The sequence below is a fragment of the Vespula vulgaris genome, chromosome 13 (assembly GCF_905475345.1).
Source record: "Vespula vulgaris chromosome 13, iyVesVulg1.1, whole genome shotgun sequence".
Lineage (NCBI taxonomy): Eukaryota > Metazoa > Arthropoda > Insecta > Hymenoptera > Vespidae > Vespula > Vespula vulgaris.
In genome coordinates this window covers 4352077-4376909 of record NC_066598.1, presented here as the reverse complement: position 1 = coordinate 4376909, position 24833 = coordinate 4352077, and the positions used below count along the sequence as shown (strand labels likewise).

Below are 24833 nucleotides of genomic sequence, written 5' to 3'. Positions count from 1 at the left end.
TAGAAGATTTCATTTCTTTCGAGAAAGACATAATGTATTTACATGTTAAATTTCACATCATATAAATATTAAAAACAAAATGTCCTGAGTTTACATTTTGTTAATTTCACATATTCTATTATCAATTCGCTATTCATTCTACAGCAATTACTGTAAAACTATATGAACTCGATTGATTTTTACTCGAAGAAATGTACTCACTTGATACAATTACAAATTTCAGCGATAAAGTCCATTACATTTTACCTATTGTTATATCGATTAGTTTCTTCCAACATCTGCTACTCTCTTCCAAGTACCTGTACCGTTCCGCGGTCGGACGACAACTGACAAGAGTTGCAGTCACAAGCTGCAGCTGCGCATGTCCGTGAAAATTAAAAGAGTAAGATATAAGGTTCCATCCTGAATAGCTGAGAACACCTGTGTTAATATCTATGTCATGCCAGACGTTTAGCGAAGGGTTCGACCCTATAAAAGTTTATAGAAAAAATATGTTCTGACGTTACGCTCTATGGTGGGAAAATTTTCTCGTCAATGTTTTCTAAGTAGTGCTATCTGCTACAATGAAGGGTTATTAGAATGCACAATGAAATAGGAGCGTGGTGTTAGTTGTTTCTTTTGTAATTGAAAATATCAACTGTATCAAAATGTCTTTAAGAGGTTCGGAATACTACGAGCAGCACTTTCTTCTTTCCAAAGAGATAGTGCAATTTATATTGGGCGTACGTCGTCATCAAAATTCGAAAGACTTGTTGTTTTTTCTGTGTGTAGTAACTATTTACGTATTACCTATGATTGTGCATCAGGTAAAAGTTTTTTTTTATATGCCTCATAATTTTATAGTTACTCATTTTTTTATTACAGTTATTATTATTAATTATTGTTATTATTTAATATTATTATTAGTTTTAACTTAATTCATGCAGGAATAAAAATTTTAAACAAGCATACGATTTGATGTAATTTAGTAAGAATAGATATTAATTATTTTTCACGATACATTGAATACTATTTGAATATATATACTAAATTGAATTCCCACGAACATTTTATTATTTTAGTTTTATCAGCTTTCTACATTGGATATTAAATTGAATTCCAATTATAAAATACTACAGAAGACGTTATGTATTTTATGTATTATTTGCATTTATGCAAATGTTTGCTTTCATTCTCCAACGGTTCGTACAATTTTTATTACATTATCATCATTTATTATTAAATATATTTATATACATGTGTGTGGATGTGTGTATGTATGTACGTATGTATGCATCTATGAGAAAGAGTTTTTTCGTTTCTAGATGCAAAAATTACTTGTTAATTTTACGAATCGTATGGATAATTGCGAACTGTTTCTGGATAAGAATGAATTATATATTTTAGACAAATACGTGAAACAATCCAAATTAATTACGATTATTTTCGCGAGTAAGTACATATGTTTAACAGAATAACTGTAAACACCATTTTGTGACTAATCATTGAGCATATATACATTTGCAGGTTCCGGCTCTCTTTATGGTATTTCGATAACACTACCAAGTATTTTAAGTGTTTTCTTCAATATTTTTGGGACAGTTAACGGTGTGCATGTAACCTTACCATTTCCTGTTAATAATGTCTCTAATGCAGGGCCATTTTATTATGGTTTGCTTATTTATCAAATAACAGCAATCTTTATTATGTTGATAATAACTTGCGTTTCCTTTTCATCGTATTTGGTAATAATCCAGCACGCATGTGTGCTATTTAGGTTTCTAATGTTCGTGTTTAATTGCGAAAGTAGATTATTTCTTATGCAAGGTATTGTCATGAATGTTAACAGTATCTTCTAACTTATTTATGACAGGATTAAAATAAATCAACCGTTCAAGGACCAGGTATATAAAAAAGATTGTTGGTATAATAGAAAAATTCAGAAAGAGCAGAAATGGATTGTCGACATAATAGCCCGATATATAAAAGCTACGGAGTTAGTTCCATAATATAAAATTGATTTTGTTTCCTTATTATTTTCTCTTCATAACGATTTGCTTTTTTCTGTTTGAAAGATATGTAGATTTGATAAACAATTTTTCCAAGATAATTTACTTAATTGGAGTTTTTCTTTCCATGGTATTTATTTTCTTTGATCTTCTTTATGTAAGTAAAACTTAAACAATTGGTGAAATATTTAGGGAAGAAAAATCATTTTCTATGTTGTATTTATATAATTATTGTCATTTATTTCACTATATTATTTATCTTATTTTGAATTAACTTATTAGGAATCTTTTGTTTAGAAAATCTGATTACTTTATCGCTTCTTTTTAGATATTGCAATTTCCTACGATTTTGAAAAATGCAGACGAAACGTTTGAATGTTTCGTCGTTATTGTCGGATCTTTATCAACTGCTTATATTAATTTTTACATGGGACAAATGGTTATTGATCATAGCACAGCAGTTTTCCAAGAATTGTAAGATGTTACGAAATATTACATCGGCTTCAGTTAATATGGATCTGAGTTGTAGTCATAAGTATTTAATTATTCTTATTTGAAATGTTCCCAAGTTGATCAATGTTTATAGATGTCAAGTTCCATTTTATACGCTCTCTGGAAAAGCTCAAAAACTTTTGTTACTTATAATAGCAAGAAGCATGAAGCCATGCCATATTTCAATCGGTGGTATATTTATAGCGTCGCATGAAATTTTTGCCAAGGTGAACAAGAATTAATTATTTTTGTTTAAAAAGTTATATGGATTGTGCTATATACTTGTCTATATTCTCCAGAAAATTCATTATATTAAGAACAAATCTTTTATTTCAGATAATTCAAAAAGTTTTTTCATTTGCAATGGTATTTTATAGAATGCTGTAAAGAAAATGGTAATACCACAATGAAAATATATATTTTGTAGTTACAAATAGAAGATTACACTTCTTCCAAAAGTCACATTTTTGAACTTTGCAATCATTTTAAGTATTAAAGATAGTTAAATATAACTGTTGTAGATTTAAATTTGGTTAATTTCACATATTCTATTATTAATTTGATATTCATCATTGTAACGATGAAATTGATTTACTTTTACTTGTAGAAATGTATTCACTTGGTACAATTCCACACTTCAGTAATAAAGTTAATTACACTTAATCCACTATTATATTGATCACTTTTACTTTAATGCGCACTCCTCTTTTCCGTACAACTATATCGTTCCGCGGTCAAATGGCGACTGACAAGAATTGATGCAGTTATAAGACGCTATTGCGCATGTCAGTGAAAATTGAAAATATAAAATATAATGTCCGTCTCTGAAATGTTGGGTTCATCCAGCTGTTTTTACACTTATGTGTATCTGTATTGTATATCGAATTGTTGTATAATATAATAGCGTATGGAAGTAATACACTTTAACGTTATGTTATATAGATTCGATCATTATGGAATTATCATGATGTCACTGTTTTAAAAGTAGGGCTATAGGTTGTGATGATGTGGTTATTAATTTAAAACATGATGCTACAGATTCTAACAAAGGAGTTATTAGAATGTACAACAAGGTAGAGGCGCGCGGTTTGTTTATTTTGCGGAAGATAACGTTAGATACTTTAGAATGTCTGTTAGAAGTATTAGCTACTTTGAGCAGCACTTTCTTTTTTCCTATCGATTAGTACAACTTATAACGGGTCTTCATTATTATCAAAGTTCGTATGATCAGTTATATCTTTTTTGTGTAATAACAGTTTTCTTATCAACAATGATCTTGTATCAGGTAATTATTAGTTATTATGTCGTAGCTTGTGCTTGTGTTTATAAACATTTTTAGGAGAATTAATATTTTACTCAAAACGAATATTTTTTAAATTTGTGCTTTTTGTATTCACAAATTTTTTATTTTTTTTTTTTTATTTATGAACATACTTTTTACAAACGATTGATGCTGAATTTTTATCTGTCATTGGAATGTTTCGTTTTTCAGTTTCATCAGCTGTTAACGTCAGATCTTAAATTTCAATCTAATCTCAATATTTTGCAGAAAACCTTTATTGCTTTATTTATTATGATTATTTACAGTGGAATTTATTTTAGTTTCTCCACAGTTCTTATTATTCTTCTTGGATTGATTTAATTTTTTCATATCAAAGAATATATTTAATTGTGTCATACAAATCTATAGATTAAAATAATATCCATTCATCTTAAATTTGATTACGAGCATTTGTTGGACATCGAGGAATTATCCATTTTTCAAAAATATACAAAAGAATGCAAATTATATACTATTATTATGATCGGTAAGTATGTTTATTTTAATAAGAATAAAAATCGTATTGCAATTATATATATATATATATATATATATATATATATATATATATATATATATATATATAATTGTTTCTCCTAGGTTTGAACAACCTGTATACGATTTCAGTAATATCTCCAAGTATTTTAAACATTTTTCAATATATTTTTGGAACATTGGAGGATATTCAATTAATATTACTCTTTCCTGTTAATTATGTTTTAAACACAGACATGCTGTATTATAGTTTGTTTATTTATCAAATTATTATGATTTATGTCTTAACGATATTAGGCTGTGTGTGCTTTTCTACGTATTTTATATTGGTGCACCATGCGTGTTGTCAATTGAGTATTATAATGTACCTGTTTTATGTAGAAAAAAGAATATTTATTATCATCATTTATATAGATTTTATATAACAACTTTTTATTCGATAACAAATTCATTGCAGCATGAAAATACGAATACCATTTGAAAGGAATCAAAATTATATACCAAGGATTTCATACAGTGGAACATCTCAGAAGGAATTAGATTGGATAGTTGACATAATAAAGCGTTATATAAGAGTCACGGAGTTAGTTTCAGTATCATCTTCTTTTTTCTTTTTTTTCTTATCTATATACATATATATATTATTATTTATTTTATTTTATTTGTGTTATTTTATTATATTTCATTATAATTCATCTTTCCTTTTTTTTTTCCTAAGGCATGTTCATTTGATAAAGAAACTTTTCAAGATTACTTACTTACTTGCAATTTTATTTGTGATGGTGTTCATTATTTTTGATTTTCTTTATGTAAGTATATATACGTAAACAATAGCTATGGTAACAATGGAACAATTTTTATTTTTGAGTAAGTTCACTATAACTATTTAATTAAAAAATTATATATATAAATATATACGTAATATATATAAATATATAAATATAAATATATATAATATATATATATAAATATGAATACATATATTTATATATATATATATATATATATATATATATATATATACATACACAATGTATAAATAAATAAATATCATACGCACATACACACATTTATATTTATATTTAGTGCAGAAATTATGAAAGAATTGTTTTTTATATTTTATATTTTATTGCATGTTTTTTTTAGATGTTTCAATTATCTGAGATATTGCTAAATATAAGCAAAACAATTGAATGTGGTATCTGTATTGCTGGATCTTTACTTGTTACATATCTTATCTGTTATGTTGGACAAATGCTTATAAATCATAACAGTACAGTTCTAGAAGAATTGTAAGAAATAGCATTTATATTAATCATACTATAATTAATCTAAAGTTTCGTTACAACGGCTATTTATAAACAGTATGTTATTAATTTCGTAACTACATCATTTTTCTTAATTACAGCAATAGAAACATTATTAGAAAATTTTTTATAGAGAATTTTTATCATGGTTATGTAATCTAGCTGGAACTTTTTTATTTATTTGGTATTTTTTAAATCAAAATCGAATATTCGAAGTAATTGCGCTATTTCCTTCGTTTTAAATAGAGCAGTATATTTTTTTTTAAATTGATATATTTTTGTTGATATTGCAAAAGATCATAGATTTCGATCTATTAAAATTAATTGATATTAGTAAATTCAATAAAATTAATAAATTTATAAATAATATAATTAATTAAATTTATTAATAATATTAATAAACTCAAGTTGTTACGAAGTCTTATATATTCGAGCAAATAATTATTTTATAAAAAAAAAAAAAAGAAAAAGGGAAAGAAAAAGATATTTTTCCACAGATGTCAAATACCGTTCTACGTGCTTTCCGAAAAAACTCAAAAATTATTATTATTCGTGATTGCAAGAAGCATGAGACCATGTCAGATTTCAACCAACGGTATTTTCGTAGTCTCGCATGAACTTTTTGCTAATGTAAGTATCAATAAATTATTAATATTCAATGCATTAATATTCACTGTTAATGTCGAATTTATTATTTCAGTTAATTCAAAAAGCATTTTCTTTTGCAATGATATATTACAATACATTTAAAACTCAAACGATTATATTATAAAATATTATTAATATATTATATATCATTAACATATTGTAATATATTATATTATTCTATCTTTAACGTAGTGACTGTAAAATTGCTAATTGTAGTACTAACCTTATTTAAATAAGAAAATACTAACGATATTTTTCCTCAAAGAAAATAAATGTTGTTCGAAACATTGTATATTCGTTCAAAGTCATCTATAATATAGATAAACTCACTCGCTGTTACATTGATCTGTATTTCCTAGCACGTAACACTTTATTTTAAACATTTACACTCTACCGTGGTCGGATGGTGACTGACACGAGCCACAGTCAGTAGCCGCTACTGCGCATGTCATTGAAAATTCAAAGTCGAAGGTTGATTATTGGGAACAATCATTTGTCTTTACACTTACGTATATTTTGTGAGGGATTGATATTACAAAAGTCTATAAAAACAATATATTCTAATGCAACGTTTTACAGATTCGACCATTATGATATTATTACGGTATTATTTTCATGTCACTCTTTAACAAATAATGTTAATAACTATAATGAAGGGGCTATTAGAATACGCAATGAAGAAAAAGCGTGGGGTTTGTTGCTTACTACTTATTTCGAAATAGAACTTGGAATATTCTTTTCGTCACAATGTCGGAGAGAGGTCTAATCTATTTCGAACGACACTATCTTTTTTCAAATCGATTAGTTCAATTATTGATTGGTTTTCGACCTTCTCAAAGTTTGAGTACGCAGTTGTTACTATTTTGTATGATAATTGTTTTTTTATTTCCTATGATTGCGCATCAGGTAAGCAATACTGTCCGTGATTATAATAATAATAATAATAATAATAATAATAATAATTATTGTTATTATTGGACTGTCGTTGTTTTTTTTTTTTTAATAATTTTTTGAGATAAAAGTTCATTCATAAAGAGTTGTTTTCTCTAAATGAACATTACTTTTCAGTTGGCTCAGTTCATTAACATTATTTAATAATAAATTTATTTGCATATGAAAATTGTAGAAATTTTGTAGTAAAGCGAAATCGAATGATACACTGAACGTTATTCGTTTCTAATATTAATCCTTTTACAGGGACGACTTTTTTAAAAATGAAAAGAAACGATTATATGTTTTATTTAATGAAATAATAACGTTTTTGTTTCCTTTATTTAGAATAATTACAGTGATTAGATATCTGCCGGATTCTACTTTTCTTAAAAACAAAATAGTTCAAATTTTAAAGGAATCTAACGTACACATGTGTGTTAATATTTCTCAAGAGATTAATCTATTAATACATGAGATCTTAATCCCTCAAATTTCGCGTTCTTTGACTACAGTTTTATCAGCTTTACACGTCCGACGTTACATTGCATTCGGCTATCAAAGTGCTGCAGAACATGTTAGCTTCTTTATGTTTTATGATTACTTATAGCACTATTTTCTTTAACTTTGAAACAGTTCGTATGATTTATTTTACATTAATTACTAGTTTTTATTTATTGAGAACACAATTAACTAGACAAGAAAAACATTTTAATTTTTAGATGAAGTCGATTTATGCTCATTTTAAATTTGATTACATGCAGCTGTCCGACGAGAATGAATTGAACATTTTCGAAAAGTATACGAAACAAAGCAAAATCTATACTTATTGTTTCATAGGTAAGAATATAAAAATTTATATAAATAATAAAAAATACAACATTTCAATTATAAATTTTCTTTGATTGTTACAGCTATCTTCAATCTATATTTTATTGTATTTATATTTCCATGTCTTTTCAATGTTTTTTTATATTTTTTTGGAATATTAGACAAGAGTCATCTAAAGTTACCATTTTCTATTAATGGTGTTACAACCCCTGGGGTTCTATACTACAGTTTGCTTATTTATCAAACTATAGCAATCTATATTTTAATAACTATAGCCAATGTGTGTTACACATCGTATTTGACATTCGTACAACACGCGTGTTGTCAATTAAGCATTTTAAAGTACGTATTTAACAATGAAGTGACGCTTGTTTTAATCACAATTATTATTAAAATCGTAAATATCATTTTTCATACCAGACTAAAAATACGTCAACCGTTTCTAAATAAGAAGACATATAGTCAAAAGACTTGGTTAAATAAAAAAAACGAAGAATTTAATTGGATAGTGGATATAATAATGCGTCATAGAAGAGTAACGAAGTTAGTCTAAAATAATTCTTCGAGTGTTTAGCTTTGTTAATGACACCTTTTTTTTGTTATATTTTAATAATTGTTATATTTTTTCATTTTGTTTGTAGGTTTGTTTATCTCCTAAATTATTTGTCGAAGATAACTTACATAATTGTAATATCTTTTGCAATGTTTCTTATTGTATTGGATCTTTTGAACGTAAGTAATTCTCTTGATATAAGTTATGGATCAAGTATGGAAGTGGAGCAATCTATTATTTTTGTATATATGACTCTCATTTATGAGTTTATGTAAGTTAAAACTAATTTAATTAATTTCTTCGAATTTTGATAATTTTATTGGAATTTTTATTCTCTTCGTATTGGCTTAATATTATATTCTTATAGAAGGTGTTTATCTCAAATTGCGTGCGATAAGTATTTTTATCCGTTTTAGGCTTTATAAAAATATATAAACTTAATTTATATTTTTATTATTAAAAAAAAAAATATTAGCAGAATATATTTAGTAGATATTGATACTTTTTGATAGATATTATCTGTCATACATTGTTCCTATTTTTCTTTTTTTAATTTACAAAATTAGAAATCGATTATCATTTCATACTCGTTGGTTAAAGTTAGCCCAATTTAACCGTATAATCTTGTTTTTTTTCTTTATTTGAAGAAACTTGGGTTTTTATAACAGAAGATTGATATACATATTTATCTTTTTCATTCAAAGAAAAAAAAAAAGAAGAAATAACAATATTTCTCTACTGAAAGTGTCTTATTATCTAATTTTAGATATTTCAACTGACTGCTATATTGCGAAATATAGGGGAACTAATGGAATGTAGCTTCTACATTGTTGGCTCTCTATTTAATATATATATTAATTTTTACATTGGACAAACACTTATAAATCATAGCAATGCTGCTTTCGAAGAGTTGTAAGATATATAAAATCCTACGGAATATTTTTCTGAAGAAGTAGTTTTTTATAAAAGATATCTTATTTTAAACGATATGATCAAATATATCCAATCTTATTAATTTCTGTAGATAAAATTAATACGATCGAAGATATTTGATAATATCGTTTAAATGGAGATACCCTTTATAGATTGACTAACAAATGTCATTGAGTGATTGAAATACACTCTTCCAAGTTTATATTATTGATTTAAAACTTTGTCTTTCAAAAAAATTAAAATTATTCTATATCAAAGACAAATTAGTTTTTTTGCAGACGTCAAGTACCATTCTACATTCTATCTACGAAAACTCAAAAGTTGTTGTTAACCATAACATTAAGAAGTATGAAACCCTGTGTGCTTTCAATCGGTGGAATCTTTATATCGTCGTACGAAGTGTTTTCCGCAGTAAGAACTATGAAATTCTTGATTATTAATAATGCATCGTACTAACGTTAATTTCTTTCTTTTTTTTTTTATTTCAGATACTTGAAAAAGCATTTTCTTTCGCGATGGTTTTTTATAATGTTCACTAAATCCCAGTTGTATAGAAGTAATGAATATATTAGATAAAATAGTACATGTTGATTATTTAATTTCTTCAATAAAGATCAAAACATACTCACTTCTGTTTAATGTCAAGATCACCATGAGTATTGGATATAATATTTTATTACGTTCATTTTCTTGTCAGATTATTTTACTGTTCCACTTTGAAATCGTCGTAAATAAATAAATTTTAAGCACTGCCTATACTTTTCTCAATATAATGGATTTACTTTGTATATACATACGATGTCATTCGCAAGTATGAAATATATGCTGAGATCTGTTAGCAAAAAGATCGAATTAACACTCTGCTTGTTTCGACACGTACTGCTCCTTCTTAAAGCGAGTGGTCTGTATCACGATCGGATAGTGACTGACAAGAAGTTGTATTCGATCGACCTTTCTGCGCATGTCCTTTCAACTTGAAAATGTAAGCTATTGCATTGTTCTATCAATCCTTGAGAACAACCAGGTGTTTCCGTATTTACGGAAGACTTTACCATATACCCGAGTGGTCGATAATATATTCGTCAAAAGGGGAGCAATATGCGAACGTTACGTTCTATAGACTCAATCATTAAGTACTATTTTCATGTCATTATTTTACAAAACTTTCTATAAGCTATAATAGAGAGCAATTATAATGCGCAATAAAGTAGAACCGTGTTGGTCACTTGAAAATAGAACACGGAAGACTAGTCACGATGTCGATCAGAGGTACGAGCTACTACGAAAAGCATTTCTTTTTTTCCAATCGACTAGTTAAATTATTGATTGGTCTTCGACCTTCTCAAAATTCGAACAACCAATTATTTCTATTTTGTATAGTAACTGTTTACATATTTCCGATGATTGCGTATCTGGTGAGTAATTGGGCTACTACGTATGTGTGTGTGAATATATATATATGTATGTGTGTATGTGATTATTATAATTCTTTTTTTTTCTTGTTATTGTTATTATTGATGTCATCTTTCCTTTATAATTTTTCGATGATAAAGTTTCATTTTTAAGGAATAATCCTCTAAGAGAATATTATTTTTCAATTGACTTAATCCATTTACATTATTTAATATTAAATATGTTTTGCATGCGAATAGAAACCTTATAATGAAGTCGAATTGAATGATAAACTAAATGTTATGCATTTTTAATACAATCTTTTTCACAGGGATGATTTCTTTAAAAGTGAGAAAAATCAATTTTACATTTTGTTTAATGAATTATTATCAGTTTTGCAATACAAGATTTTTGTTTTCTTTGCTAAGAAGAGATTAGATATCCACCAGATTCTACTATTTTTCAAGTCGAAATAGTTCGAAATAAATCAAACATACATATATGTATGTTAACATACCTCAAGAGCTTAATTTATTAATGTATGGAATTTTTATTAACCAAATGTGTTCTTTGATTGCAGTTTTATCAGCTCTACATGTTAGATGTGACACTGCATTCGGCAATCAAATTGATGCAGAACATGTTAACTATTCTATGTTTTCTGATTACTTATAGTATTATTTATATTAACTATGAAACAGTTCGTATGATGTATTTTACATTAACTGTGTTTTTATTTATTTAATATATATTTAACTAGCAAGAAAAATATTTTTTTTCAGACAAAATCAATTTATGCTCATTTTAAATTTGATTATGTACGGCTGTCCGACAAGGATGAATTAAATATTTTCGAACAATATACAAAGCAAAGTAAATTTTATACGTATTTTTTCGTGGGTAAGCACGTAAAATATTTTTGTCCATAAGAAATATAATATTGCAATTATATATTTTCCTTGATTGTTTTAGCTATCCTCAATTTCTATTTTATTGCAATTATATCTCCGTGTATCTTCAATATTTTTTTGTACCTCTCTGGAACATTAGACATGGTTCATTTAAAGTTACCCTTTTCAGTCAATAATGTTTCAAAATCAAGATCATTATACTTCAGTTTGCTTATTTATCAAACTATAGCAATCTATATATTTATAATTATAGGCAGTGTGTGTTATACATCGTATTTGTTATTCATACAACATGCGTGCTGTCAATTAAATGTTTTAAAGTACGTATTTCATGTAGAAATCACGTTTGTTTCAAATTATTATCAAAATCTTAAATATCATTATTTGCCAGACTGAAAATACGTCAACCATTTTTAAAAAAAAAGAAATATAACCAAATCGTTTGGTTAAATAAAAAAGAAGAAGAATTCAATTGGATAGTAGACATAATAATACGTCACAAAAGAGTAACGAAGTCAGTACAAAATAATTCTTTTAGTGAACACACTAAAAAATCAGAAAGCTTAATTTACGATACCCTGCCTGTTTTTTAAATTTAATTATTACTATTTTTATTAAATTATTTATGTTTTAGATTTGTCGATTATCTGAACAAATTTTCGGAAATAAATTATTTAATTTGTACTTTTGCTGGGATGCTCATCATTATGTTGGATTTTGTCAATGTAAGTAATCCATATAAAATAAGTGAAAAGTGTAGAAAAGTAAGAGAAAATTTTTTTTAGACGAGTACAATTAATCTTTATAAAACCAATGTAACTTAATGGCATAAATGCAATTGTCCGAATTAAAATCAATTTTCTTGAAATTGTACTTTTATATTACGGAGATATTTCATTTTCGCTTGAAATATACTTTTTAGATTACATTCATCAGATCACAAAAGTTTTCTAACCGTTTAGCGAATAATTATTTATATATGTAACTTTATTATGAGTTAATATATAGTACTTTATATGGAATAATATAATCCTTTTGTATCATCTCACGATCAAGGATAAACCTGTCTTATGTAAAAAAATGGATGAAATTATTTACTATTCAAAAGATAATATTTGCTGGAATTTCTTTTATTTTTTTTTTAGCACGAGAAAATATATCTTATAAAATGTCATTATATGTCACTACAATGCATGCTCATCTATACTATACGAAGAAAATTAAATAAAATTAAAAAAAAAATCTTTTCATGTAATCAATTGTCTTGTAGATATTTCAATTAGCAACAATAATGCGACATATAAGTGAACTAATCGAATGTGGCACCTACATTGTCTGTTCTTTATTTGCGATATATATTAATTTTTACATTGGACAAATGCTTATAAATCATAGCCAAGCTGCTTTCACAGAATTGTAAGATATATAAAATGTTCTTTTGCACTGATTACTAATTTACCGATAATGACTCTTAAGAGTATACTAATCTATATTTATAAAATTAATTTAAAGGATATTCTTGATAGTGAATTATACAATAATTTATTTACAAATCGAATGCTTGCAGATGTCAAGTTCCGTTCTATATGCTTTCTGTAAAAACTCAAAAATTGCTGTTATTTGTGATAGCAAGAAGCAAGAAGCAATGCGTACTCTCAATAGGAGGTATCTTTGTATCGTCGCACGAAGTATTTTTAGAAGTAAGAACATTTTTTTACTCAATTTTAATCCATTTTACTACCTATGACATTTTTATTTTAGTTAATGCAAAAAGCATTTTCTTTTGCTATGGTGTATTATAGTATTCAGTAACTACAAATTATTCATTTAGTAACGATGAAAATATGAGATTAAATACTACTTCTATTAAAAATTTTATTGTTCCCAAGAATAAAATTAATAATAAAATTAACAATAAAATTTTCTCACTTCTATAAAATATGAAGGTAGGTCTAAATATAAAGTGTAAAAAAAGAAATGCAATTATAACGTTTTATAATTGCATTTTTTTGTTTACCTAATGTCCGTACACCTCAAGTATTGGTTATATTTTCTTACGAATTAAACGATTCATTTTCTTAATTTTTTGTTTAGATTATGAAAAAGTATTTTCATTCACGATGACTTTGTATTGCATTCGTTAGATTCACAGTTATATAGAAGTAATAAAAAAGTGAATGCCAGTATATATTACATGATGAATTTGATTCCTTCATAAACAATTAAAACGTACTCTCCTGCACTTAATGCGCAGATCGTCATAAATATTACAGCATATATGATATATATTCAAATTTTTATCCATTTTCATGTCTTATCATCAATTCCTTTCACATTGAAATCGACATAAATAAATAAATTTTAATCACTATCTATACTCAAAAAGAAGGGATCACTTCGGATATATTTACTATTTCTTTCGTAAGTATGCAACATATGTCGAATTCTTCCTTCAATAAAGTTAAACTCACATGCTACTTGCTCCGACACGTACTGCTCTTTCTTAAAGCGACTCTCCTATATCACGATCGGACAGTGACTGACAAGAGATTGTATTTGATCGATCCTTCTGCGCATGTCCTTCCAATATGAAAGTGTAAGCCATTTCACCCTTCTATCGATCGTTGAGAACAATCAGCTGTTTTCGTACTTACAAAAGACTTTATCGTATACCCGAGTGGTCGATAATAGCCATAAATGATTGATATTCATCAAAAGGGGAGCAATATTTGAACGTTATGTTCTATAGACTCAATCATTAAGTACTATTTTCATGTCATTATTTTACAAAACTTTCTATAAGCTATAATAGAGAGCAATTATAATACGCAATAAAGTAGAAGCGTGTTGTTCACTTGAAAATAGAACACGGAACGTGTCGATGTCGATGGACTAGTCACGATGTCGATCAGAGGTATGAGCTACTACGAAAAGCATTTCTTTTTTTCCAATCGACTAGTTAAATTGTTGATTGGTCTACGACCTTCTCAAAATGCGAAGAAACAGTTGTTACTGTTTTGTATAGTTACTGTTTACGTATTTCCAATGTTTGTATTTCAGGTAAGCGATTGCGCTATTGATGTGTACATATACATATACATATATATATATGTGTATATATATATATATATATATATATACATATATATATATATATACATATATATATGATTATTATAATTTTTCTTCTTATTATTAATCGATTTTTAAGTTTCATTTGTGGAGAATAGTGTGGATATTACTTTTCAGTTGACTGAATTCATTTACATTATTTACTATTAAATTTATTTGTCATAAGTTTTAAATCAATTTAATGTCATCAGTTTTTGATACAACTTCTTTCACAGGGAGGACTTTATTAAAAGTGAGAAAAACGATTTTCCATTTTGTTTAATGAAATATTATCAGTTTTGCAATGCGGCAAGATTTTTGTGTTTTTTTTTTATGCTAAAAATATCTATAGAGATTAGATATTCGCCAGATTCTACTAATTTTCAAGGCGGAATAGTTACGATCAAACGTATATATGTTTGTTAATATTCCTTAAAAGGAGTAAACTTATTAATATATGGGATTTATACAAAATACGCGTTCTTTCTACAGTTTTATCAACTCTATATATCAGATGTTTTATTGCATTCGACTGTCAAATTGATGCACAATACAGTATGTAATCTATGTTCGTTGATGTCGTATGGTTTTCTTTGTCTTAACTTTGAAGCAGTTCGTATGATTTATTTCACATTAACTAAGTATTTATTTATTGAGAATATATTTAATTACGCAAGAAAAACATTTTATTTTCAGGGGAAGTTATTTCATGCTCATTTTATATATGATTATGCACAACTGTCCGATGAAAATGAATTGATGGTTTTCAAAAAGTACACGAAGCAAAGTAAAATTTATACATATTTTTTCGTGGGTAAGCACATAAAAAGTTTTTGTATACAGTAAAGAAGAACAATATTCCAATTATATATTTTCCTTGATGGTTTTAGTTATCCTCCACTTCTATTTTATTGCAATTATATCTCCATGTATCTTCAATCTTTTTTTGTATCTTTTTGGAACGTTAGACAAGATTCATCTAAGATTACCTTTTCCTATTAATGGTATTTCAAGTCCAGGATCACTATATTACAGTTTGTTTATTTATCAAACTATAGCAATCTATATATTTTTAACTATATCGAGCGTTTGTCATGCATTGTTTTTTATATCCATACAACATGCATGTTGTCTATTCTGTGTTTTAAAGTATGTAATTTATATAGAAATGGCGCTTGTTTTAATTACAATTATTATCAAAGTAACAAACATTATTTTTTGACAGATCGAAAATACGTCAACATTTTCTAAATGAAAAGAATTATAACCACATTGCTTGCTTAAATAAAAAGAAGGAAGAATTCGATTGGATTGTGGACGTAATAATACGTCATAGAAGGGTAACAGAGTTAGTCCAAAATAATTTTGTTTAACGTACTAAAAAATTAAGAAACTTAATTTCTAATACCTTCTTTTTTATATTTAATGAATATTATTTTTATTTATTTATTTGGACGTGTTATGTGTATGTTTAAGATTTGTCGATCGTCTGAACAATACTTTGAAACTAATGTATTTAATTTGTATTTTCCTTGGGATGATTCTCATTATTTTGGATTTTCTTAGTGTAAGTAATTCATTTGCATAAGTGAAAGACGTAGAAAAGCAAGAAAAAAATTTTTATTTTAGATAAGTACTATTATCCTTTATAAAATTAATGTATCTTAATGGCACAAACGAAACTGTTGTAATAAAAATTAATTTTTTTGTAACTGAACTTTCATATTATAGCAATATTTTTTTTCATTTTACATGTGCTTTTTAGATCTACCGTTTAGTGAATAATTATTTAAAAATATTATTTTGTTGGTTTTTGATTATTTAAGCGGAGATGTGGAACTGATCATAATTTTGATATATGATGAGGATATAACCATACCTAATATATAAGACTAATATAATTTTTTTGTATCATTATACAATCAACAAGTTAATATTTGCTAAAATTTTTTTCTTTTCTGTACACGCGAACATTTGCTTCACAGAATGTTTTCATTACAATGCATGTTCATCTATGTTGGAGGAAAATTAAATAATATTTAAAATAATTAATCTTTCCATCTAATCAATTTTTTTTTAGATATTGCAATTAGCAACACTGACGCAAAATACGAATGAACTAATGGAATGTAGTATCTACATTGTTTCTTCTTTATTTGGGATATATATTAATTTTTACATTGGACAAATGCTTATAGATCATAGCCAAGCTACTTTCATAGAATTGTAAGATATATAAAATGTTACGAAATATTATTTTGCACCGGTTACTAATACACCGGTAATGACTTTTAGAAACACCCTAATCGATATTTATAAAATTAATTTAAAGTATATTCTTGATAATAAATCATTCGATAATTTGTTTACAAATCGAATACTTCTTTGCAGTTGTCGAATTCCGTTTTATGTGCTTTCCACAAAAATTCAAATGTTATTGTTGTTTATTATAGCAAGGAGTAGGAAGCAATGCGAACTCTCGATGAGAGGTGTCTTTGTAGCGTCTAACGAAATGTTTTTAGCAGTAAGAACACATAATTTTTTTATGTTTAATATATTCTGCTAACGACTACATTTTTATTTTAGTTATTGCGAAAAGCAATTTCATTTGCTATGGTGTATTATAGTATTCAATAACTACAAATTATTTATTTAACGATTCAAATATGAGATTAATTATTACTTCTATCAAAAATTTTATTCTTTCCAAGAAAAATGTACTCACTTATATTAAATATAAAGGTAGGTCTAAATATTAAAGTGTATGTGATGTTTTATAATTACATTTATTTTCCTGCCTAATAGCCGTTCACCTTAAGTACTGGTCACATTTACTAAACAAACGATTCATTTTATTTATATATTTTTTTGATTATGAAAAAGCATTTTCTTTCACGAGGGTTTTGTATTGTGTTCATTAGATTCATAGTTATATAGAAGTAATGAAAATGTGAAATCAAATACTACATGATGAAGATTTGACTCATTCATAAAAAATTAAAACGTACTCTCCTGTATTTAATACGTTGATCGTCGTAAAAGTTAACGCATATATGATACGTATTCAAATTTTTATTCATTTTCATGTCTTATCATTTTCTCTCACTTTGAAATATCATAATCAAATTTTAACCAGTACTTATCACAAAAAAATGTGTTCACTTCATATATACTGAATATTTTTTTCGTAAATATACAACATATGACGATTTTTTTGTTCGATAAAATCAAACTCACCTGCTACTTGCTCCGACACGTACTGTTCCTTCTTAAAGCGACTATTCTATATCACGATCGGACAGTGACTGACAAGAGATTGTATTTGATCGATCCTTCTGCGCATGTCCTTCCAATATGAAAGTGTAAGCCATTTCACCCTTCTATCGATCGTTGAGAACAATCAGCTGTTTTCGTATTTACAAAAGATTTTATCGTATACCCGAGTGATCGATAATAACCATATGTGGTCGATATTCGTCAAAAGGGGAGCAATATTTGAACGTTATGTTCTATAGACTCAATCATTAAATACTATTTTCATGCCATTATTTTACAAAACTTTCTATAAGCTATAATAGAGAGCAATTATAATGCGCAATAAAGTAGAACCGTGTTGCTCACTTGAAAATAGAACACGCAAGACTTTTCACAATGTCGATCAGAGGTATGAGCTACTACGAAAAGCATTTCTTTTTTTCCAATCGACTAGTTAAATTGTTGATTGGTTTACGACCTTCTCAAAATGTGAACAAACAGTTGTTACTGTTTTGTATAGTTACTGTTTACGTATTTCCAATGTTTGTATTTCAGGTAAGCGATTGCGCTATTGATGTGTACATATACATATACATATATATATATGTGTATATATATATATATATATGATTATTATAATTTTTCTTCTTATTATTAATCGATTTTTAAGTTTCATTTGTAGAGAATAGTGTGGATATTACTTTTCAGTTGACTGAATTCATTTACATTATTTACTATTAAATTTATTTGTCATAAGTTTTAAATCAATTTAATGTCATCAGTTTTTGATACAACTTCTTTCACAGGGACGACTTTATTAAAAGTGAGAAAAACGATTTTCCATTTTGTTTAATGAAATATTATCAGTTTTGTAATGCGGCAAGATTTTTGTGTTTTTTTTTTTATGCTAAAAATATCTATAGAGATTAGATATTCGCTAGATTCTACTAATTTTCAAGGCGGAATAGTTACGATTTATCGTACACATATATTTGCTCATATTTCTCCAAAAGATCGTTACATCGAATTTCAAATAATAAGTAATATCAAAAGATCATTAAAAATTATTATTAATAAATCGGATTTTAATTTAAAAAACGCATTCTTTGATTTCAGTTTTATCAGCTCTACACGTCAGATGTTACATTTCATTCAACTGTCAAATTGATGCACAATACATTATGTAATCTATGTTCTCTGATTACTTATGGTTTTATTTGTCTTAACTTTGAAGCAGTTCGTATGAATTATTTCACATTAACTAAGTATTTATTTATTGAGAATATATTTAACTACGGAAGAAAAATATTTTATTTTCAGAGGAAATTATTTCACGCTCATTTTATATTGGATTATGCGCGATTGTCCGATGAAAATGAATTGATGGTTTTCAAACAGTACACGAAGCAAAGTAAAATTTATACGTATTTTTTCGTGGGTAAGTACATATAAAATTTATGTACATAGTAAAGAAGTACAATATTCCAATTATATATTTTCTTTGATTGTTTTAGCTATCCTTAACTTTTATTTTATTGCAATTATATCTCCATGTATCTTGAATCTTTCTTTATATCTTTTTGGAATGTTAGACAAGATTCATTTAAAATTACCCTTTCCTATTAACGGCGTTTCAAGTCCAGGACCACTGTATTACAGTTTGTTTATTTATCAAACTATAGCAATCTATATATTTATAACTATAGCCGTTGTATGTTATACATCATTTCTGATATCCATACAACATGCATGTTGTCAATTATACGTTTTAAAGTACGTATTTAATGTGAAAATGGCACTTGTTTTAATTACAATTATCATCAAAGTTGTAAATATCATTTTTCGTTAGACAGAAAATACGTCAACCATTTCTAAATAAAAAGAATTATAACCAAATTGCTTTGTTAAATAAAAAACAAGAAGAAGAATTCTATTGGATAGTGGACATTATAATGCGTCACAGAAGGGTAACAGAGTTAGTCCAAAATAGTTTTTTTCTACGAGCGTATTAAATAATTAGGAATCTTAATTTCTGATAACTTCTTTTTTTATATTTAATGATTACTATTTTTATTTATTTAATTGTATGTGTTATGTGTATGTTTTAGGTTTGTCGATCATCTGAACAGTATTTCGAATGTAATTTATTTAATTTGTGCTTTCCTTGGGATGATTCTTATTATATTGGATTTTCTTAGTGTAAGTAATTCATTTGCAATAAGTGAAAGAATAGAAGAATAAGAAAACTAATAGATTAAAGACTAATAGAAAAGCAAGAAAAAAATTTTTGTTTTAGATGGCTACTATTATCCTTTATAAAATTAATGTATCTTAATGGCACAAACGAAACTGTTGTAATAAAAATTAATTTTTTTGTAACTGAACTTTCATATTATAGCAATATTTTTTTTCATTTTACATGTGCTTTTTAGATCTACCGTTTAGTGAATAATTATTTAAAAATATTATTTTGTTGGTTTTTGATTATTTAAGCGGAGATGTGGAACTGATCATAATTTTGATATATGATGAGGATATAACTAGTATATGAGATTAATATAACTTTTTTTGCATCATTAAACAATCAACAAGTTAATATTTGCTAAAATTTTTTTCTTTTCTGTACACGCGAAATTGCTTTACAGAATTTTTTCATTACAGTGCATGTTCATCTATGTTGTTGAAGAAAAATTAAATAATATTTACAATAATTAATCTTATCATCTAATCAATTTTCTTTTAGATATTTCAATTAGCAGCACTGATGCAAAATACAAATGAACTAATGGAATGTAGTACCTACATTTTTGCTTCTTTATTTGGGGTATATATTAATTTTTACATTGGACAGATGCTTATAAATCATGGCGATGCAGCTTTCGAAGAATTGTAAGATATATAAAATGTTACGAAATATTATTTTGCACCGGTTACTAATACACCGGTAATGACTTTTAGAAACACCCCAATCGATATTTATAAAATTAATTTAAAGTATATTCTTGATAATAAATCATTCGATAATTTGTTTACAAATCGAATATTTCTTTGCAGTTGTCAAATTCCGTTTTATGAGCTCTCCACCAAAATTCAGATGTTATTGTTGTTTATTATAGCCAGAAGCAAAAAGCAATGCGCACTTTCAATTGGAGGTATCTTTGTATCATCTAACGAAGTTTTTTCAGGAGTAAGAATACATAATTTATTCATGTTTAATATATTGTGCTAACTACGACATTTTTATTTTAGTTATTGCGAAAAGCTTTTTCATTTGCTATGGTGTATTATAACATTCATTAACTGCAACTAATCTGAGAAGAATGAATATATTAAATCTATTTCTATGTACAAGAGTTCCCTACAGTTAGAATAATAGAATATACTTACGTATATTAAATATATTGTGGTATCAAGGTCGATTTTCAATTTTGTCTAATTATCATTTTATTTGACATGATGACTATGATTAAAAAGCATTGACTATATTTTGAGAACAGTCAAGAAATGCGTTTACTTAATAAGTTTTTACTCGCGATATCTTTCACAAGTGTTCGTTATTGTATGAATTGCATTATCGATAAAATCGCTTAGGTTAAACACGTCATGTTTCTGAAACAACCATATTCTATCGTGGTTGGATAGAGACTGAGAAGAGTTCCAGTAATCAGACTGTTCTACGCATGTTTTGAATGTAAATACGAGACATATTTTCCTTCATCTTATTTTTGGGAACGACTATCTGCTTTTATACTTACATATGCATAATTTCATATTGTTGGAGATTGTTCGATATTACATAAATCAATAAGGGAGATCACGTTTATAAATATAATTTCTTACGGTATTTACTATTATTATGTTATTATATTAAAAAACTTCTAATATAGTCTTCGGCTATAATAGAGGACGATTAGAATGAGGAATGAAGGAAAAATGTGAATTTTGTTATTTATTTCTTTTCAGTACACAGAAGATTCTTCATAATGTCTTAAAGAAGTTTACTGTATTTCGAGCAGTATTTTTTTTTTTAAATCTCGCAGTTCAATTTATAATTTGTTTAATTATATATTACTAAAGTTTAACGATGTAGAATTAATGATACGCGAATATTATCATGATTAACGAAAACACAAATATCTCAATAACTTTATCTCCATACGTCAAATATATCTTTACAAATTTAAATTCGCAAAGTATTTTTAATCGCTCATCTATCTTGAAATTGTGTTCCCCCATTAATTTATGGGAAGAATTGTTACATTCCGAGTACTATTTTCTTCTTACGGACCCACACAAGGGCCCACTTAAAACAGAAAATAAATACATATCTTTTACACTGTAAGCGTAGTGCACTCTATACTGCAAATATTCCTATCTTGAGTATGATGATATTATTGCAAGATAAATGTGTTACTAATACTCAAGTAGTAATTATAGTTCGCTCGCTATTGAGTAAAACGGACATAATTAAGAGAAGAAATTTTTTACGAGAAGAATTATTGATCACATCTATGATATATTATCGTTGTTCCTTATTTTATTCTATCGTATTTTAAACCTGAGGGGTTCGATCAATCGTTGATTTTTTAACGTAAGTAAATATATTGATCATCGAAAGATTTCTCATTTACATTGATGTTACATTTAACTAAATATTGCAAAAATTGCAACATCACCATTCGGAATGATATAATTTTTAAAAGGTCTTGGATCACTTTTTAACAGTACGCGAGCTATCTTTTGTACGTCGTTGCATATATCGCAAATAAGGAATGTAGATGCTCGTTGCTTTCATCTACATTTTGGTAATTTTTAATGTTATTTGTGCGAATAAATACGAACATTCCAGATATTTAAACTTTCTTTATTAAAATTATTCGAAAATTTCCGGCAAATGGCCACAATCTGTTATCCTTTTATTTTTATCATGGTATCCCAGTGCGTTACTTAAAATATTTCGCGATATTTTCTGATTTTTTTCATTCGTGCTGTTCAATATCAATCTCGTCTGCCATGATATTTAACGCTGTGCTATCATATATAGATAGTAGTATAGTTATATTTATGTTCTTCTCTAATTTGTAGGTAAATACTTTGATTAATAATGTAGGAGTGATAAATATAGGAATTTTTTTGGAAATGTCCGAATGATTTACTTATTTATGTAATGGAAGTCAGCATCATCAATTTTGGGTAAGTAAAACTATAATATATTATACTTTTACATTCAATTGTAAATAAATTCATTTAGTATTACTGTTTGACTTTGTTGTTCATTAATAAACATGCAATTTAAATACTACGGCAGATTATAGTTTCGATTAAATAACGTGATACGAAAATGTATTGTATGGGACATTGTAATAATTTTATGGTTACGAAGTGAATTGTTTTACGATTTTCCTTAGATTGACAGTTCTTTCTTTTTCCTAATTCAAGTTCTTTGAACTCATAGAAAGTATAGTAAAAATTGCTGGTTAGACTTTTCGAAAAGATTTATATAAATACTTTCTGTATTTATACATGGGATCATTAAAATTCATTATCGTGAAATTATTTATTTCAAATGAAGGAAATACCAAATGACGGACATATCTAGAAAGATTTGTTGTTTTGTTATTCTTCGTAGAACGGAATACTTTTACTGATTGAAAAAAAAAATTTATCATCACAAGAATCGCGGAATTTGGGAGGAATGTATACCATCGTAACAAATTTTTATAGTTAATTACAATAAATATTGTAAAAATATAGTAAAAGATTGTAAAAATTGTTTCTTTACATACATTGCTTTATGAAATGTAGATAAATTTTTATTGATTTTAAGATTTATAATCAATAAAAATGCTAACTTACCTTTCGAATTGCCAATATCAATGTCCACATCCAGATATTGTTCATAAACGCGAAAGGAAATGCTTGCATGTAACACAACTATCTTCTTTTTCTCTTTTTTCTTGTTTCTTTTTGTTCTTTTTTCTGGTGGTTTGGCTTAATGGTTGAGCGAGAATAAATATTTCTGTTTATCGATTTTATATAGAATAAATTATTATTTCATTCTTTTTTACCAACTGAGAAGGAACATACGCAGCCTTGTTTTCGACTTGTTCATATCGAAATTTCGGGGAGTAGCTGAGTTCTTTCTTTAATGGTTTAGTGGTTAGTGTGAAGAATGTCATAAGTTTACTTAATTGCCTTATCTTGATGAATAAGTCACATTTTCGTTATTAACATTTAGTACCAACTTGAATTTAATATGCATCTGAGAAAGGAAAGATTACTATCTAAGCAATGGTTGACGTATTTTTCTAATTCTCAGTCTCATAATTTCTATTACCACATAAAGTAAATGATATAACATTATTCCATGATGATAGATTATGATGATGATTACTTCCAACATGATTAAATTACCTAAAATCGTGCCTAAAAGACGAATCTGCGTTAACTATTGTAGCTTTATTTGTTTGCACCGTTTATGCCGCGTAGTCTAAGATTTAAGTAGTCTAAGATCGTTATAATTAACCAAGTCTACTTCGTGGAATAGCATTTAAAAACGATGCACGAAGTGCAAAAAATGTAAAGAGTCTTTTATGCAGATATAATCCAATTCTTGAACACTATCAAAACGCATTCTAAGTCACTTGATAATACTCGATCAATCTG

General features: G+C 26.8%; 3 protein-coding genes across 17 annotated transcripts; all 3 read left to right on the top strand.

Moving 5' to 3' along the window:
• Positions 1–647: 647 nt before the first annotated feature.
• Positions 648–3015, top strand: LOC127068648 (uncharacterized). Its single transcript, XM_051005054.1, has 9 exons — positions 648–806; positions 1062–1181; positions 1305–1431; positions 1507–1765; positions 1853–1975; positions 2055–2145; positions 2317–2462; positions 2575–2707; positions 2817–3015. Exons 1-9 carry the CDS (start codon positions 648–650, stop codon positions 2865–2867), a joined length of 1209 nt encoding a protein of 402 aa, XP_050861011.1. The 3' UTR covers positions 2868–3015.
• Positions 3016–4144: 1129 nt separating this feature from the next.
• LOC127068647 (uncharacterized) lies at positions 4145–10391 on the top strand. Its single transcript, XM_051005053.1, has 12 exons — positions 4145–4288; positions 4754–4879; positions 5015–5105; positions 5443–5588; positions 6101–6233; positions 7904–8021; positions 8096–8354; positions 8433–8555; positions 8654–8744; positions 9332–9477; positions 9777–9909; positions 9987–10391. The coding sequence occupies exons 1-12, from the start codon at positions 4260–4262 to the stop codon at positions 10035–10037; spliced, it is 1446 nt and encodes a 481-aa protein (XP_050861010.1). The 5' UTR covers positions 4145–4259; the 3' UTR covers positions 10038–10391.
• A 2004-nt stretch (positions 10392–12395) lies between these two features.
• On the top strand, positions 12396–21779 carry LOC127068650 (uncharacterized). Of its 15 annotated transcripts, none has more exons than XM_051005059.1 (7): positions 12398–14715; positions 19284–19403; positions 19488–20142; positions 20276–20366; positions 20911–21056; positions 21222–21354; positions 21417–21779. In XM_051005059.1, the coding sequence occupies exons 3-7, from the start codon at positions 20120–20122 to the stop codon at positions 21465–21467; spliced, it is 444 nt and encodes a 147-aa protein (XP_050861016.1). In that variant the 5' UTR covers positions 12398–14715; positions 19284–19403; positions 19488–20119; the 3' UTR covers positions 21468–21779. The 15 variants fall into 15 exon arrangements, 11 of the variants coding, with proteins under 11 accessions (XP_050861016.1, XP_050861024.1, XP_050861025.1 ...); XM_051005066.1 differs by lacking the exon at positions 12398–14715 and adding an exon at positions 18155–18576 and having other exon boundaries at positions 21222–21319; XM_051005057.1 differs by lacking the exon at positions 12398–14715 and adding an exon at positions 18155–18576.
• Positions 21780–24833: the final 3054 nt, after the last annotated feature.

Coding starts and splice junctions, on each gene's coding strand:
- LOC127068648 (XM_051005054.1), top strand. CDS start 648: ATGTCTTTAAGAGGTTCGGAATACTACGAGCAGCACTTTCTTCTTTCC. Junction 2,146..2,316: donor TTTTCTTTGATCTTCTTTAT/GTAAGTAAAACT, acceptor GCTTCTTTTTAG/ATATTGCAATTTCCTACGAT. Junction 2,463..2,574: donor ACAGCAGTTTTCCAAGAATT/GTAAGATGTTAC, acceptor CAATGTTTATAG/ATGTCAAGTTCCATTTTATA.
- LOC127068647 (XM_051005053.1), top strand. CDS start 4,260: ATGCAAATTATATACTATTATTATGATCG. Junction 6,234..7,903: donor CGCATGAACTTTTTGCTAAT/GTAAGTATCAAT, acceptor TTTAATTTTTAG/ATGAAGTCGATTTATGCTCA. Junction 8,355..8,432: donor TGTCAATTAAGCATTTTAAA/GTACGTATTTAA, acceptor TTTTCATACCAG/ACTAAAAATACGTCAACCGT.
- LOC127068650 (XM_051005059.1), top strand. CDS start 20,120: ATGCGTCACAGAAGGGTAACAGA. Junction 20,367..20,910: donor TTATATTGGATTTTCTTAGT/GTAAGTAATTCA, acceptor ATTTTCTTTTAG/ATATTTCAATTAGCAGCACT. Junction 21,057..21,221: donor GATGCAGCTTTCGAAGAATT/GTAAGATATATA, acceptor ATTTCTTTGCAG/TTGTCAAATTCCGTTTTATG.